The sequence below is a fragment of the Terrapene carolina genome, unplaced genomic scaffold (assembly GCF_002925995.2).
Source record: "Terrapene carolina triunguis isolate 2854851 unplaced genomic scaffold, T_m_triunguis-2.0 Scaffold84, whole genome shotgun sequence".
In the NCBI taxonomy this organism is placed as follows: Eukaryota; Metazoa; Chordata; order Testudines; family Emydidae; genus Terrapene; species Terrapene triunguis.
Window position 1 is genome coordinate 41917000 of NW_020664435.1, and position 14813 is coordinate 41931812.

The 14813-nt window shown below is 40.1% G+C and overlaps 1 protein-coding gene across 2 annotated transcripts in view; it reads right to left on the bottom strand.

Moving 5' to 3' along the window:
* Nucleotides 1-14813, bottom strand: part of ARHGAP21 (Rho GTPase activating protein 21) — an 85124-nt gene that overhangs the window by 48835 nt on the left and 21476 nt on the right. Inside the window, exons 4-5 of one of the 2 annotated variants that reach the window (XM_029910963.1) lie at nt 5187-5216; nt 1714-3646 (exon numbers count right to left, since the gene is read on the bottom strand). In XM_029910963.1, coding sequence (XP_029766823.1) covers nt 1714-3646; nt 5187-5216 — 1963 coding nt within the window. The remainder of the gene's footprint in view (nt 1-1713; nt 3647-5186; nt 5217-14813) is intronic. The other variant, XM_029910962.1, reaches the window with a different exon arrangement.

Below are 14813 nucleotides of genomic sequence, written 5' to 3' on the forward strand. Positions count from 1 at the left end.
ATGAAACCATACAGAACCTCTTAATATATCCAAGTCAGACTTCATGTAAAACTTGCATATGTGACAAACTAAGACCTTTAATAGTAGAAGAGCACCAAGCTTTTGAGATACAAAATATACTCCACCTGCACAAAATAAATGTTTATTGGTTATATGCCTTATTGTCTTATGCTAATGCACTGAGAAGAAATGTGGGGTTTTGCAATAATTAATGGTGAGGATGTACCAATTAATCAAACAGCTTATATAATTTCTATACGAATTTGACAATATGAAAACCACCTGTCCATTGATAGAGAAAGTTGCTCTGTTAGGACAGCTAAAGCTAAACACAAAAATAATATGTATTCTTTGAGAGACCTTGGCCCTCCAAAACACAAAAATTCTCTTCACTATTTCATATTAGATATCATGAAGTGACTCCCAACTTGGTTGGGAAGCTTATCTATTAGTTCTAGACAAAAATGGTTGCCATGGACGCATGGTCAAGAGGGCTGCATGACAATACATCTGATACTCCCTTGCATCACTCAACCTCTCAAGCAATGTCAATTAATTAATCTTCATCTAAATTAACCTGGGAAGCCAAGCTTGATATTTACTACATAGAAAATACTGTGTATGTTTACATTCAAGATGATGCAGCCAGATGCAAATCAGCATGTGTGGGAAAAGGTCTGCAGAGCCTATGTTTCCAATGGATTAAAGAATAAGCACAACTACCACAACTCTGATATCATGGTGAGGAGCGCGACTTAACCTGAATACAACAGAAACGCATCTCACCCTTGACTCTGAAACGTCCTCCTTTCTGTAACTCGCTCTGTGCCTTCTCATCTATCCAGAACACGGCAAACCTCTTTACCTGCTTCTTCTTAAGTCCCTTATGGGTGTCCTTTTTCCTTCCACACCAAGGTCATGCTTCTTGGTCTCACCTATTAGGCTCTGTACAACTCTATCCCCATTTATGTCTCTGCCCATGACAACTTTCATGACCCACGATTAATCCTGCTCTTACTCAATCCTCTTAATTGTTCTCTGCTTGCAGATTCACACCATCTTTGGTTCCACCACTTACACCTGGAATAGCTCCTCCCTCCCCCAAGACCTGACAATGAACAGCTTCCCCCTACTTATAAATCAAATCCCTTAAGACCAGGTTTTTTTCACAATTTGTTATTACAATGATCCTCATCCATATCACCACACCACTAATAGTTTTCTAAGAAAGACTGAGGGTCCTTGGGCAGTAACCTTATATTTTACAGTGTTTTGAAAAGCATTATAAACACTGATTCTGCTGAATTATTTCTAATGAATAAGGAACAATCACATGCACAATGCTCCGCTGCAAATAAGATCAGATCAGATCATGGAGTAAAAACCAGAAGAGTATATAATTTTGGGAGTTGTGTAAGGAATTGAAGAAAATTCTAGAGAAACATTTTGAATCACAATGGGTTTTCCTAGACATACTATACAGCATACAACGAATGAAATATTTTTCCTCTTCTGAAAAATACTCCAGTGTTTACCATCCTAATGTCTATTTGGATAAATGGTGTTGGAAAAGATCCACACAGAGGAAAGGTTTAATTGAATTCTAGTTAGCCACCTGAATGCTGTTCTCTTGATTTAAACTCTAAATTAGAGACAAAGTAGTAAAACAATATACTATATATTACACTGATACAATTAATCTGTTTAGCTCACCTATAAATGGAATGGATGCCAAGGAATCACCAGGTGGGCTGGAACCTGATGCTTTCCTTTCTTCAATCCTTTTTATATGCACCTCTCTACGTGCATCATTAGGTAACCAACAGGTAGTATCTGAGACAGCCTCCTGGTCATTTACTGCTAGGATGTAGGACTGGTGTCTCAAAGGCTGTGGAGTCTGGTGACCAGAAGGAGATTTTTCCCGCAAGACAACGGCGTCTGTGTCATTTTCCAGAACATCTGGTTGCTGAATTTCAGGCTCTTGTGCATTTTCCTTTTCAAAATCTTGAATCTTTTGTCTAACGGAAACATCTAAGTTATCAGAGGTAGCTGAGCTCTCGCTCATCTGTTGGACAAGTTTGGCAGAAGATGCAGTCGAAGTGGGGGGTTGGATGCTCCTGCCAATTTCTGTTTTGTGGTCTGGGGCATTTTCTCCTCGGTTTCTTGATTGATGATTTAACAGACCACTCGGATGCAAGTGATTTACTGCTCTTTGGTCTTTGGCCACAATATCCAGGCTCTGGTTAATGGGAAGTGAAGATTTTTCTACATAGGGAACAGAGGTCTTCAAAGAGTTACTTTTAGAACTTCTGTCTGTCACAAGAGACTCTCTCTCTTGTGAGGTGGTTGTAGGCTTTGAAACTCCACCAGCTATTTGAAAATCCCTAGTAGGCTGCAGTGTTTTTACATCTGATGGAACTTTCTGGAGCTGAGAAGCAGACACAGAGGCTCTATTGCTTTTTCGCCTGTCTGAATTATAAGCACCTGGAGCCACTGAAAAATGTGGACCTCGAAGGGACATGTGAAATGCATGCTGTCTAGATCTTTCATAAATACCTCGCCGATCATCTTGCTCAGTAAATCCAGTCCACTTGTAAGTCTTTTTTCTGTCTCCATTTGAATCTGTAACAAGATTCTCAGCACAAAAATTTTCTGTTTCACCCTGCTTGCCAAGGTAATCCCACGACTGAGTTCTGTGGTTCCTGGAACTAATAGATGGCGAAGTTAATGCATCCTGTGAAGCACTTCTTGGCCACTCTTTCATCAGCACTGGATCTTCGAGTCTTTCCTGGGACACGCTCCGTTGTCGGATCTGAACAGACTGTGGAACCCTATCATGAGAGGTGCTTCTGCGTCGTACCTGTGAAATAGTGCGATTTGGCACCACATAATCAGTTGCGTTCTGAGAGGCCGCTCTCAAGCTATCCAATCTTTCCTGTATTGTTCGGCAGCCATACATGTGCAAACGTCTGTTATCAATGTACTCTTTGTAGGTTTTGTAGTTTTTCCAGTCTATGTGCTGGTGGGAGTTTGGAGAAGTATAGTGATTAGTAGAGGTTGGGGGAGAACCTGCAGGAGGTCTAGTGCTTGAGATCCCTTCTGGATGTGCTCCATAATTTCCCAATTTACTTATCATTCCAGTGGGATCTACTGGCCTTGTAATTGGAGTCTGAGGAAGTACAATGGCAGTGGACACTGAAGATGGTGGTGATGTGGTCCATGCTTTTGTTTTTAAAGTGGTTTGATCCCTTAAGCCATACCTCACTTCCTCCGTCCTGTGTGATGGACCGGCATGATTGGTTCTACAGGATGGCAAATCTACAGCCTTCTCAGAAGGCACAACAACAGTCCTTATGGTTTCATTGCAAACACACACAGCTGTATTTGATTTTGCAATATCTGTTGGCGATGGAGGCACTTGTATTTCCATTCTATAGGCCCTGTCTGGCTGCATCAATGTCCGTACTGGTCTACTGGCTTGCTGCTTGCCCAATGAAGAGTCAGAAGGCGGTATGTCTACAGACTGCGCCATGACAGAAGGTGTGGATGTTAGTCGAGGATAACATATTGGTGGTGGTTCAGGAATGTTGTGAGCATTGCCACTATAGGCTTCATTGCCTTTCAGGTAGGCATCTTGGGAATATGCCTGTGGATGGACAATTAAAAAAAGTGTTAATTCACAGAAAACAGAGATGGAAAGATCACCACACTGAGTCCATTCTCCTGCAACTGCAGGATAAAGTCCCTAGAGAGAAGGCAGCTTGGATATTAAATTCACACTACATTTGATCTTAAATAATAGGACACTTAAAAAATGTATAAAAATAGTACATTTCTTCCCTTAATGCTCCCTTGCTGTTTGGAAATTTAACATGTGAAGTCACTACCAGAAAAGAAAAAGCTAAAAAAAACCCAACATCACCACTTTAGAAACCAAATGAATTACCAATTTCTTGAAATCAATGCAGGTAAATAAGACATATTTCCCAAGATTTGTGAGCACAAACTAAAGGATTATTTCTCTCCCCCCCCCTTCCCCATTTCCTCCAACCATACTACTTCAAATATTCCTTTTAAGCCTCTTGATGCTGGGAGCTAAGATTTCACAGCAATCGACAGGTTAAATGGCTTCATAATAAATTTAACCAGCACTAGAATATTCTCTGTTGTCTTGCCATATAAAAGATTAGATAGCATTTGTATACTCTTCTCCCTGAAATATAGATTCTCATATGTAAAAGGCATTGTTGCTAAATGTAAAATGAATAAATTAGAGTGACTGATAACATCTTTGTTGCCAGCCAACACCCACCACCCTTTAAATAACCTTACATGTTATAGAAGACATTCAATAAATGACACTATTATAAAATTAGTTGCTTAAATTGACAGATATAAATATGAAAATACATACGTATCTACTATTGTCTATTTTACAGTAAAATGCAAAACTAAAATTTCAAATTAATTTACTCTGTATGTTTAATAATTCACATCTTACCTTGTGTTTAAGAGCCTGACTCCTAAGAAAAATGGTTAGATTACATTTTGCACGTTTCATCAGTCTCTTTTTTGCATCAAGAGACATTTCTGTAATCATTGCAAAACAGCATATATAGAAAATCAAAGTCAAGCATCATTTAAACACTACTACGTTATTTTAAAACTTTAGCATTACTTGGTTTAGTTAAAATATGATGAAATAGAGAGCTGACAATTCCAATCTTGCCAATGCAGTAAATGACTAAAATGATCTCCCAGATCTTTTATACAGTTTAGGTGTGGTATCATATTACAGCATTTCCTGCTCAAATCATAACATGCTCAATTCGTGCCTTGTCTTAGCATTAGACAGGTTGTAAAAGCCCAAGTGCAGCCATAAACATAAGACTGAGAGCAAAGTACTGAGGGGGAGGGCGAGGCACTTAAAACACTGCTGCAAAAAACATTATGTTGAGCATTAGTTAAATGCAGAATATTAAAGCAAACTGAAAAGAAATCAACAAAGTAACACAGGCATACTCTACAAATTAACAGGGTTATACGCTATGAAAGGAATTTAGCTGATCAGCATATCGAGCTCATTTCCAGCATCTTGCAGGTTTTAATATTCTGGCTTCTTATAAATCTTAAGAAAAACATGCCTTACAAAAATCTGAGAAATGGCTACTGTGTACATTTCTTACCAGTGCTGTGACATCCTTTGTAAACTGCAGCTGGCAGAAAATAGGAAAACATAGTAAAAGCTGCTTACAGATGTAAAGACAGAATTATGTTGTCATACTGATTCTGGATACAGCAAGCTAAAAATACATCTAATACCAATTTCTCTGGAAGGTACCAACAGAGGTTAAGGGCAGTGGAGTATAAAAAAATAACTTCAGGTTCTTTGCGGACATGTCCATCTGCGTCTACCTGCTTCTTGCATTTATTCTCTACCCGTTCCGGAAAGCAAAATACATTTGTGCCATTTTGTCTTGGTGCATCTTTACTGCTGCATGCAGAGTGCTCTGGTTATGTGTAACAAGGCTTCCCTTCCACTAGAGCAACATTACTGTCTCATCTCCCCTGAGCTGCTACCATCCCTGCTTCCAGATGACGAAATGAGGTCTTCATTATGCATTTGAAACAGTGCACCCCTTCCCCACATATATCTGAACATAACCACAAGCTGTCAGCTGACTGCAGCTGCTTTCACACTATAGGTCTGAAATTAGAGGGATGATTCCGCAGAAACATCCTCCTCATGTGATGGGTGAAAAAAATGAAACAGGAGCAAGCTGTGTTTCCATTACATGCTGCACCCTAATAGTTTTTTTAATCTATATTTTTTCCCCTATAGCAGAATATAAAAACTCCATTTCTACACTTTTATATAAGTGGCTATTTATGAACCTGACAGGCTCCCAATAAAATTTAAAAAGAAATGGTGAGGAAGAGGGACACCCAGAAACATGCAAATGAAATAAGACTATTACCATGCAAAATAATTAAGACCAGGGAGAATTTTGTTAGTTTGTAAGGTAAAAAAACAAAATAGTTCTCCTTCCTGGACTAAGCTAATGTTAACGTTTTCCATAAGACCTAAGTTATAAACTCTGCTGGAGTTTGCATCTTTGTAAAATATGTCCACTACCAACAATGCTTCATTAACTTTGGGGAAAAAAAATCCTAAGATCTAAACTGACAAGATCTGGAGATGCCTCAAATTACAAATGACTGGAAATGTAATAATTATGTACTGACAAACCTGGATGTTGAACAATATGCTTCAGAAGATAACTAATTGTCTAATGATGCTCAAAATAGGACTGATACTGTTTTTTTTAAATATATTATATACACAAAGGTATGTATTTATGATCACAGCTGCTTAATATCTGTGCAGAGCAGGCTCACTATTGTGAGGAAAGGAGAGTTGGTGAAAAACGGCTCTGAGGGATTGGCAGAATTCCCTAATGAGCTAATTCAGTCCAAGCTTCATTTTCAGTGGGGAAAAAAAACAGAGTGAGGAGTTTCCACATTTGTATTAATTAAATCCTTCCTTTTATAATCCCAGTTACGGGCCTGCACAGAAATATTGCAACATTTAAGGAAGTGAAAGCACTGCGTTTTATTACTGTCCCGATACTACTATAAGCTGAGGAAATGAATGATGAGATACTGGTAAAATTATTATTTAGTCTGAAAATTTTTGAACTGTTTTAATCAGCCAGTCAATGACCAATTTTAAAAACAGGTTCAAGAATTAAATCAGAATCTTACATGCATCAATATACATTTTCTGGCACTCATAACTATTTGCATACAGTTGAAAATATATTGGGAAAAATTTGCATATTCTTTTCAGTCTTTTAGTTCCTCTTAGTGGTTTAATATGTGAAAGACAAATATACTGTCTCAAACCTGTTGCACTAAAAGATATGTTTACAAAAAATGAGCCACTGTGGTTTGGCTTAAATTACGGTAGTGACCTTTTGACTTTTTAAAAGCGCTACCCCATTTAAGTCCCTAATGACAAGAGCTGTCAAACACTTAGGAACGCATTGTGTGTTTAGAAAGCTCAGCACCCACAAAGTTTCTCTTTTTAATTATCCAAAAGCACTGCATTGCAACTTTGTATACATTTCTACTTCCCATACAAATCTGATGGAGTTCTATGAAAGCATGCTATAGAACTATAATTATACTTATCCTGTAAATCTGTTGCTCTACTTCAGCGGTTCTCAAACTGTGGGTTGGGACTCCAAAGTGGGTCACAACCTCATTTTAATGGGGTCGCCAGGGCCGACAGACTTGCTGGAGCCCAGGGTCGAAGTCTGAGCCTGACCATGCAGGGCTGAAGCCCAAGTATTTCAGCCCTGGGCAGCGTGGTTCAGGTTACAGGCGCCGCTGTCTGGGGCTGAAGCCCTTGGGCTTTGCCCCGCCCCCCCCCAAACACACACACATGGGGTGGTGGGGCACAGGGGGTCTCAGGCTTCGGTACCCCCTCCTGGGGTCATGTAGTAATTTTTTTTGTCAGAAGAGGGTTGTGGTGCAATGAATTAACTTATAAGATAAAGGGAAATGCAGCCATTATTTAGAAGAAAAATCCTGTTTTTAATCAAGTTGAGTAAGAATAATCTACCTCATAAAACACTGTATAATTCTATCCCTCTCCCTCATCCTCGGTCTGTTTTTGTTTGTATATTTGTATGCAAAACTTTTCAGGACAGAGACTCTAGAAAGCACCTAGCACAATGGATCTCTAATAATAAAAAATTATTTCATCCTATTTTAAGTAAATAAGAAATATTTTATCAACTCATGTTACACTAAATTAACATAAGATGTTCATTGATTTTTGCAATTTTCACTACATTTTTATGCCATTTAGCATTAGAACAACTAAAATACAAACCCAGTTTTTCTTTTTCTTTCCAGGGTTATTACCTGCAGCCACCACACGTGGTCAAGTTTTAATTAAAACACACAGCTCCATTTCAGAAACAACTAAAACAATATGCTGGGATAAGTGATTTAAAAGATTATCATGGTAAACTTTGTATCCTGAGAACTTGCGCCCATTGGCCCCAATCCACAGACACATTTGAGCACATACTTAACTTTAAGCAAATGAAAAGTCTGAATTATTTCAATGGGACCACCTGCACACTTTAAGTTAAGGACATGTTTAAGTGCTTTGCTTGATCAGGTACCCACGTGATCAGCATCTTGGAGAACTGAGCCATTGGCATGGCTTCTTCCCTCCCCAGTCAGTTGCATTTTCTTAATATTTCATTTCTTTACTAATCCATTTAATTGTGCTCTTGCCCATTCCTGCCCTTCACCATTCTGCATTAACAGGGGAGCACTATATCAGACACATTTCTTTTAAAACAGGGATGCATCTTGTCACTCATATTGCAGCATCTTTGTTTAGTTTATTTGTGCCAAGAATACAGCTGAAGGGAGTTCATTTAAATGAAAAAAAAAAACCCCAACATATTACTGATGTACAGTATCCTATGAAATGGATACTGACCTACCCTCTCTCCTTCCAATGGTGAATACTGGGAAAATTCTTGTTTAAATATTTAAAATCTTAAACCCAAGAAATTTCATTTAAATTATCATCAGTGTAAGGAATTTTTTTTACTGCAAATAAATGTCACTTTAAATTGGTCATTTATCTGATGGCAATTGTCTGCAGAAGAGAAGAATGAGGGGGGATTTGATAGCTGCTTTCAACTACCTGAAAGGGGGTTCCAAAGAGGATGGATCTAGACAGTTCTCAGTGGTACCAGATGACAGAACAAGGAGTAATGGTCTCAAGTTGCAGTGGGGAAGGTTTAGGTTGGATATTAGGAAAAACTTTTTCATTAGGAGGGTGGTGAAGCACTGGAATGGGTTACCTAGGGAGGTGGTGGAATCTCCTTCCTTAGAGGTTTTTAAGGTCAGGCTTGACAAAGCCCTGACTGGGATGATTTAATTGGGAATTGGTCCTGCTTTGAGCAGGGGGTTGAACTAGATGACCTCCTGAGGTCCCTTCCAACCCTGATATTCTATTAATTGTATTTTCTAAACATTGTTCCTCAATGCCATAAAACAGGGTTTACTGAGCAAGTTAATACTATACATTTCTATCCTCTTCATCTCCTTTTTCCTTGAGCATAATACCTGCAACATCTCCCATCCCCAAGTGTTTACTGGTAAAGCTTTACATTAACTTCTGTGGGCAATAAATATTTGCTTTAATTCAAAAGCTGAAAGCCTCAGTTAACCTAACACCCCAAGAGTACTGTCAAAATACAACTCCTATTTAAACATACTTGATTACAAAATTCATTGTTTGAAAGGATGATAAAATGCCATGGAAGACCAACATGGACCCATTAGTTTGAGGGAAACTACATGGTTCAGGTAATTAGTAAAGGGACACAGACTTTCAGCACCAGGTGGGTAGTGACTGAAGACAAGTTACGATCTAATAATAGAGGTCTATGTGAAATAAACGGACAGATTAGGTTCACTTCCTCGTGGACATGTCTGCATCACAAAAAAACACCATCGCAGTTTGAAATGATTGACTTTTGTTGGCCCTCTCTCAAGGACATTGACAACCTCCAGGGTCATCTGATACCCTAGTGCTCCTCTTCCACAACCCAAAAATTTTCCTTGGATTTGACCCTCTTACTGTAGCTACAGCCTTAGTAAAAGCACATTGGAAATGTGGAAATCTCTTTCCTCAGTTTCACATAACCAATGTATTCTTGGGTTGTTTTTTAAGTCTCCTTCCTCTGAAGCATCTGAGACAGGGCCGGCTCTGGCTTTTTTGCCGCCCCAGGCAAAAAAGCCTCCGGCCGCCCCCCCCCGCCCGGGGGGGGGGGGGCAGCCGGGGCCCCGGGGGGAGGGCGGCCAGAGCGGCCGTGGCCCCGCTCTCCCCGGGGGCCGAAGCGCCGCGCCGCCCCCCTCCAGGTGCCGCCCCAAGCACCAGCTTGGTGGGCTGGTGCCTGGAGCCGGCCCTGATCAGAGACGGAAACGGCTGGTAATGGAACACTGGACAGTGCATTCTAAAGCTCTGAGGTGGCACCAAGCATTCTCTCGCAGGTGCTTAGCTGACTGGTTCTTGCTCCCATGGTCAGACTGGCAGAGAAACCTTGGGATTTTTTCTTCACCTTCCTCTGCATCACAGCATGCAGGTGACTTGCTGGTATTATCTGGGTCTATCTCATTTAATGCCCTGGCACTGATGCACCTTGATCCCACCTATTCTCTGCCCATGGCACATAACAGTTTAACTTCCTGTGGGCTGTAATATTTTGGTTGTTGGGTTTAGTGTGCGGGTGCTGGGTGGCATTGCTGGTCAGTGATATAAAGGAGGTCAGACTAGATTACCTCCCTTCTAGCCTTAAACTCTATGACTATGAGAGTAACAGCTGGGAGTCTGACCACCACCAGCAGAAGAGAATTCAGCAGCAGAATTGTTATTTTGGGGAGTCCTTATTCCCACTCCTTGTTCTCAATCAGGAAGTGAGTGCCAGTTCATTAAGAGAGAAATTTGATCTCAAAACATGTGAGAATTGAAAAAAAAAAAAATAGGATGTTTTCAAGGGTCTTTGAATTTTGAAAGCTGTTTTGGGGCTGAGAACAATAATTTATTGCTTCTTGGTATAATTAAGTATGTAAAGCTAGATGTATATTTTTAAGTTCTGGATACATTCAGCTGGTAATTACTTGGTTTTCTCCTTCCCACCCTACATACAGGACCATTTGGGACAATAGTTAACTTGAGAAAAGAAGCACCTCGGCTCACCATGACCCAGGTCCGAAATACAGTACCAAAATTCAAATTAAAAACTCCACAATTTTCAGTTTCGGAAAGGATTAAATTGCACATCATCAGAACATAAGAACGGCCATACTGGGTCAGACCAATGGTCCATCTAGCCCAGTATCCTGTCTTTGGACAGTGGCCAATGCTAGGTGCTTCAGAAGGAATGAACAGAACAGGCAGTCATCGAGTGATCCATCAGCTGTTGTCCACTCCCAGCTTTTGGCAGTCATATGTTAGGGATGCCCAGAGCATGGGGTTGCATCCCTAAGCATTGATGGACCTGACATCCATAAACTTACCTGTTTGTTTTTTGTACCCCGTTGTACTTTTGGCCTTCACAACATCCCCAGGCAATGAGTTCCACAGGCTGATTGTATGTTGTGTGAAGTAGTACTGCCTTATGTTTGTTTTAAACCTGCTGCCTATTAATTTCATTGGGTGTGAAATTATGTGAACGAATAAATAACACCTCCTCCACATATTCATAATTTTATAGACTTCTGTCATGTCATCCATCATCGTATGGGCATACCATGAATTTATAGAATGGCATTATTATATTTTCTGACTTATCTGTCCCTTTCCTAATGGTTCCCAACATTGTTAGCTTTTTGACCGCCGCTACATATTGGGCAGATTTTTTCAGAGAACTATTCACAATGACTCCACAATCTTTTTCTTGAGTGGTAACAGCTAATTTAGATCCATCATTTTGTACGTATAGTTGGGATTGTTTTCTCCAATGTGCATTACTCTGCATTTATCAACACTGAATTTCATCACCCAGTTTTGAGAGATCCCTTCGTAACTCTTTGTATTCTGCTTTGGACTTAACTCTCTTGAATAATTTTGTATAGTCTGTAAATTTTGCCATCTCACTGTTTACCCCTTTTTCCCAGATCATTTATAAATACGCTAAACAGCACTGGTCCCAGTACAGATACCTGGGGGACACCACTAGTTACCATTCTGGAAACTGACCATTTATATTCCTATCCTTTGTTTCCTATCTTTTAAACCAGTTACTGATCCATGAGAGGACCTTCCCTCTTCTCCCATGACAGCTTACTTTGCTTAAGAATCTTTGGTGAGAGACTTTGTCAAATGCTTTCTGAAAGTCCAAGTCCTTTAATTTAAAGAAGAAAACAAGATTAAGCCACATTACAAATAAATAAATTGCTCTTCTCTCTCAAAAAGTACAATGCAGTCAGTTTTGTGAGGAACAGCAAATTGTAATATGCTGCCATTTATTTCAAATGCTGAGATAATACATTCTCATCGATGGGACGCCAGCTGAAAAATAGCTTAATGATCTTTTCCTGAATCCAACCTCCATGGTTTTATTTAAACACAAGCTAGAATACCCTTCTGACAAAGTTACAGTCGGTAGCCCTTGGACACTTCAAAGATGACATCTACAAGTTGCCAAAGTAATCCACAAGGATGCATTTATGCTACCTTTTGGGCTAGATCCCAAGAGGAGATTGCAGTTTTGAATCTTTCGAAGTAAGGTAGTTGGAGGTGTGATGCAACCAGAATAGATGACCTTTTGAGTTCTGCAGCTGGTGATGGAATCTCCACAGAATGAAAAATGGGGGGTGTCTATACTCTGTAAAGCCCCAGTAAGGAGTGAAACTTTCACTGTGAAGAAAATCTGAGAATCTGGGTAATAGTTAGAAGGGCTGGATTATGAGACACATCTATGTGTAAGCGTGAAGTGTTTGTCTTCTGCTATTAATGCATTTAGAGTAGATTTAGGGTAATATTTGTGGTTTTGTTTGTGCTATTATGTTTACTCAATATATTGCTGCTGTGCTCTTTATATATTAGTGTTCCAGCACAGAAGGGGAAAACTAATAATGGAACTAAAGCACCATGAGAGTGGTGAAACAATTTATAAACTGTATACATCTCATCAAAAGGAGGGCTAAAGGTGTTAGAGGAGTAAACGGATGGAACCAGCATGAGAACGACACACACAAAACTTAACTGCCACTAATTTTCCTGAAGGTATCCTCATAAAACAGAATGATTAGCCCCTTTAAGAAAAAGCCACTGCCATTAAGTATCACTGGATTTAAAAGTTAACATATTAGCTCATACTTACTGGTTCCCTGGAAGATATTTAGATTACATCCAATCAAATTTTTTTTTACACTCCTATCATTAAAAAAAAATAAAAATAAAAAACTGAATGAGTCATTCAGGAAACTGAGGTTTTATTTTATTTTTTAAAGAAAATGGGTAGAGGTCCTTGCATCAGAAATGCTGGGAGTGCTACAGCCATAACACCCAAAATACATGAAGAGTGCCTCATGACAGAAAATAACTACCCAGGGCTGAGAAATGATAAACAAAGACAGGAAGATGGCTGCTACCATAAGGTTTTAAAGGCTGGAGAGAATATAATACGGAGATCCTTAGGGGCTCCAAGATGGATACAAGCCTGCCTCCACCTTCCCTCCTACAGAAAAAATAAAACATGGTCTTTGGGGAAAAGTGCCAATTCGGCAGTTATACAATACAAAACTGGTCAATTCTGGGAAAAAGTCCAGATCTAGGGGAAGAGAGTACTTCTGTGTCTTTTGGCAATAAGTGCAGATTTCATAGTTAACTCTCAGGAGCAGCAGCTCTTGAAAAATGCAGCAGCTGCAGCCATGTATGGAGCTTTCCTTTTAAAAAGGAATTTCACACTAGGTAGATTAAAAGTATTAATACCTAGACCCTCCCATACCCACCTCTTTTCCGGCAAGCTAAGTGCAAAAGGTTGTATATTTTTTCCAACAGTCTACTTTCTGCTGCTGCTAGAAAATTATCTCCAGTGTCATACACAATAGCTTCCAACAGTAGCTGTTTGAGGGAGACATTAAATGAGCTTAAATATTTCATTTTGTAGCAAGGCAGAATGATGAGTTATGTAAGAAAACTCACTGGGCCATCTAAACACTGTTTGACTCCATTGACATCACTTTGAATGTATGGTGTTAAATCATACACGTTTTTATAAATATAGCTTTGTTTCACAAGTGCACTTGATTGGTTGTTACATCAGTTGAAAGTTAGATTATTCTAAAAAGCTTCTTTTAGTAAAGAAAATAGCAACACAAAATTGTGCTTCTGTCCTTTAAACTTTTAGGGTAAAGAAAAATAGATGTCTGATTACATGGAGTATAGCTAAACTCTGATATTTCATGCCAGATACTCAATCTCTGAGTAGCTTTTCTCTTCTAGCCTCAGTTCTGCATCTGTCTTGCCTAGAATCTGCTCTAAAATTCAATGCAACTGTGCAAGATACCTGTTTCTAGATATTTTAACAACACTATCCCAATTTTCAGAAGATTTAATTCCTTCCAATTAATAAAATAATTGCCAATTGTGCCAGTTGCTGAAACTGAATATCATGGTTGGGTCCACTGCTATGGGACAAAGTGAGATGCATAGCTGGGCAATTTTTATGGGCAAAGGGCTGAAGGGCCCAGATCCGGCACTGCCTCCTTCAGAGGCTTTGTTTTGATCCCACTTCCTCTAGATCAGGGGTGGCCAACCTGAGCCTGAGAAGGAGCCAGAATTTATCAATGTACATTGCCAAAGAGCCACAGTAATATGTCAGCAGCTCCCCACCCCCCCCACCCCCACCCAGCTCCCAGGGCCTCCTGCCCAACTGCAGCTCCACCAATCAGCACCTCCCCCTCCCTTCCTCTCCGCAACTCCCAATCAGCTGTTTTGTGGCATGCAGGAGACTGGGGGGGGAAGGGGGGCAAGGCCATGGCAGACTGTGGGGAGGGGGTGGGAAGGGGGCAGGGCCTGTGGCAGAGCAGTGAGCACCCCCCGGCACATTGGAAAGTTGGCGCCTGTAGCTTCAGCCCCGGAGTCGGTGCCTATACAAGGAGCCGCATATTAACTTCTGAAGAGCCGCATGTGGCTCTGGAGCCAGACGTTGGCCACCCCTGCCCTAGATGCTGCTGAGTTGTTACACAGAAGCCACCAACCAGAATTA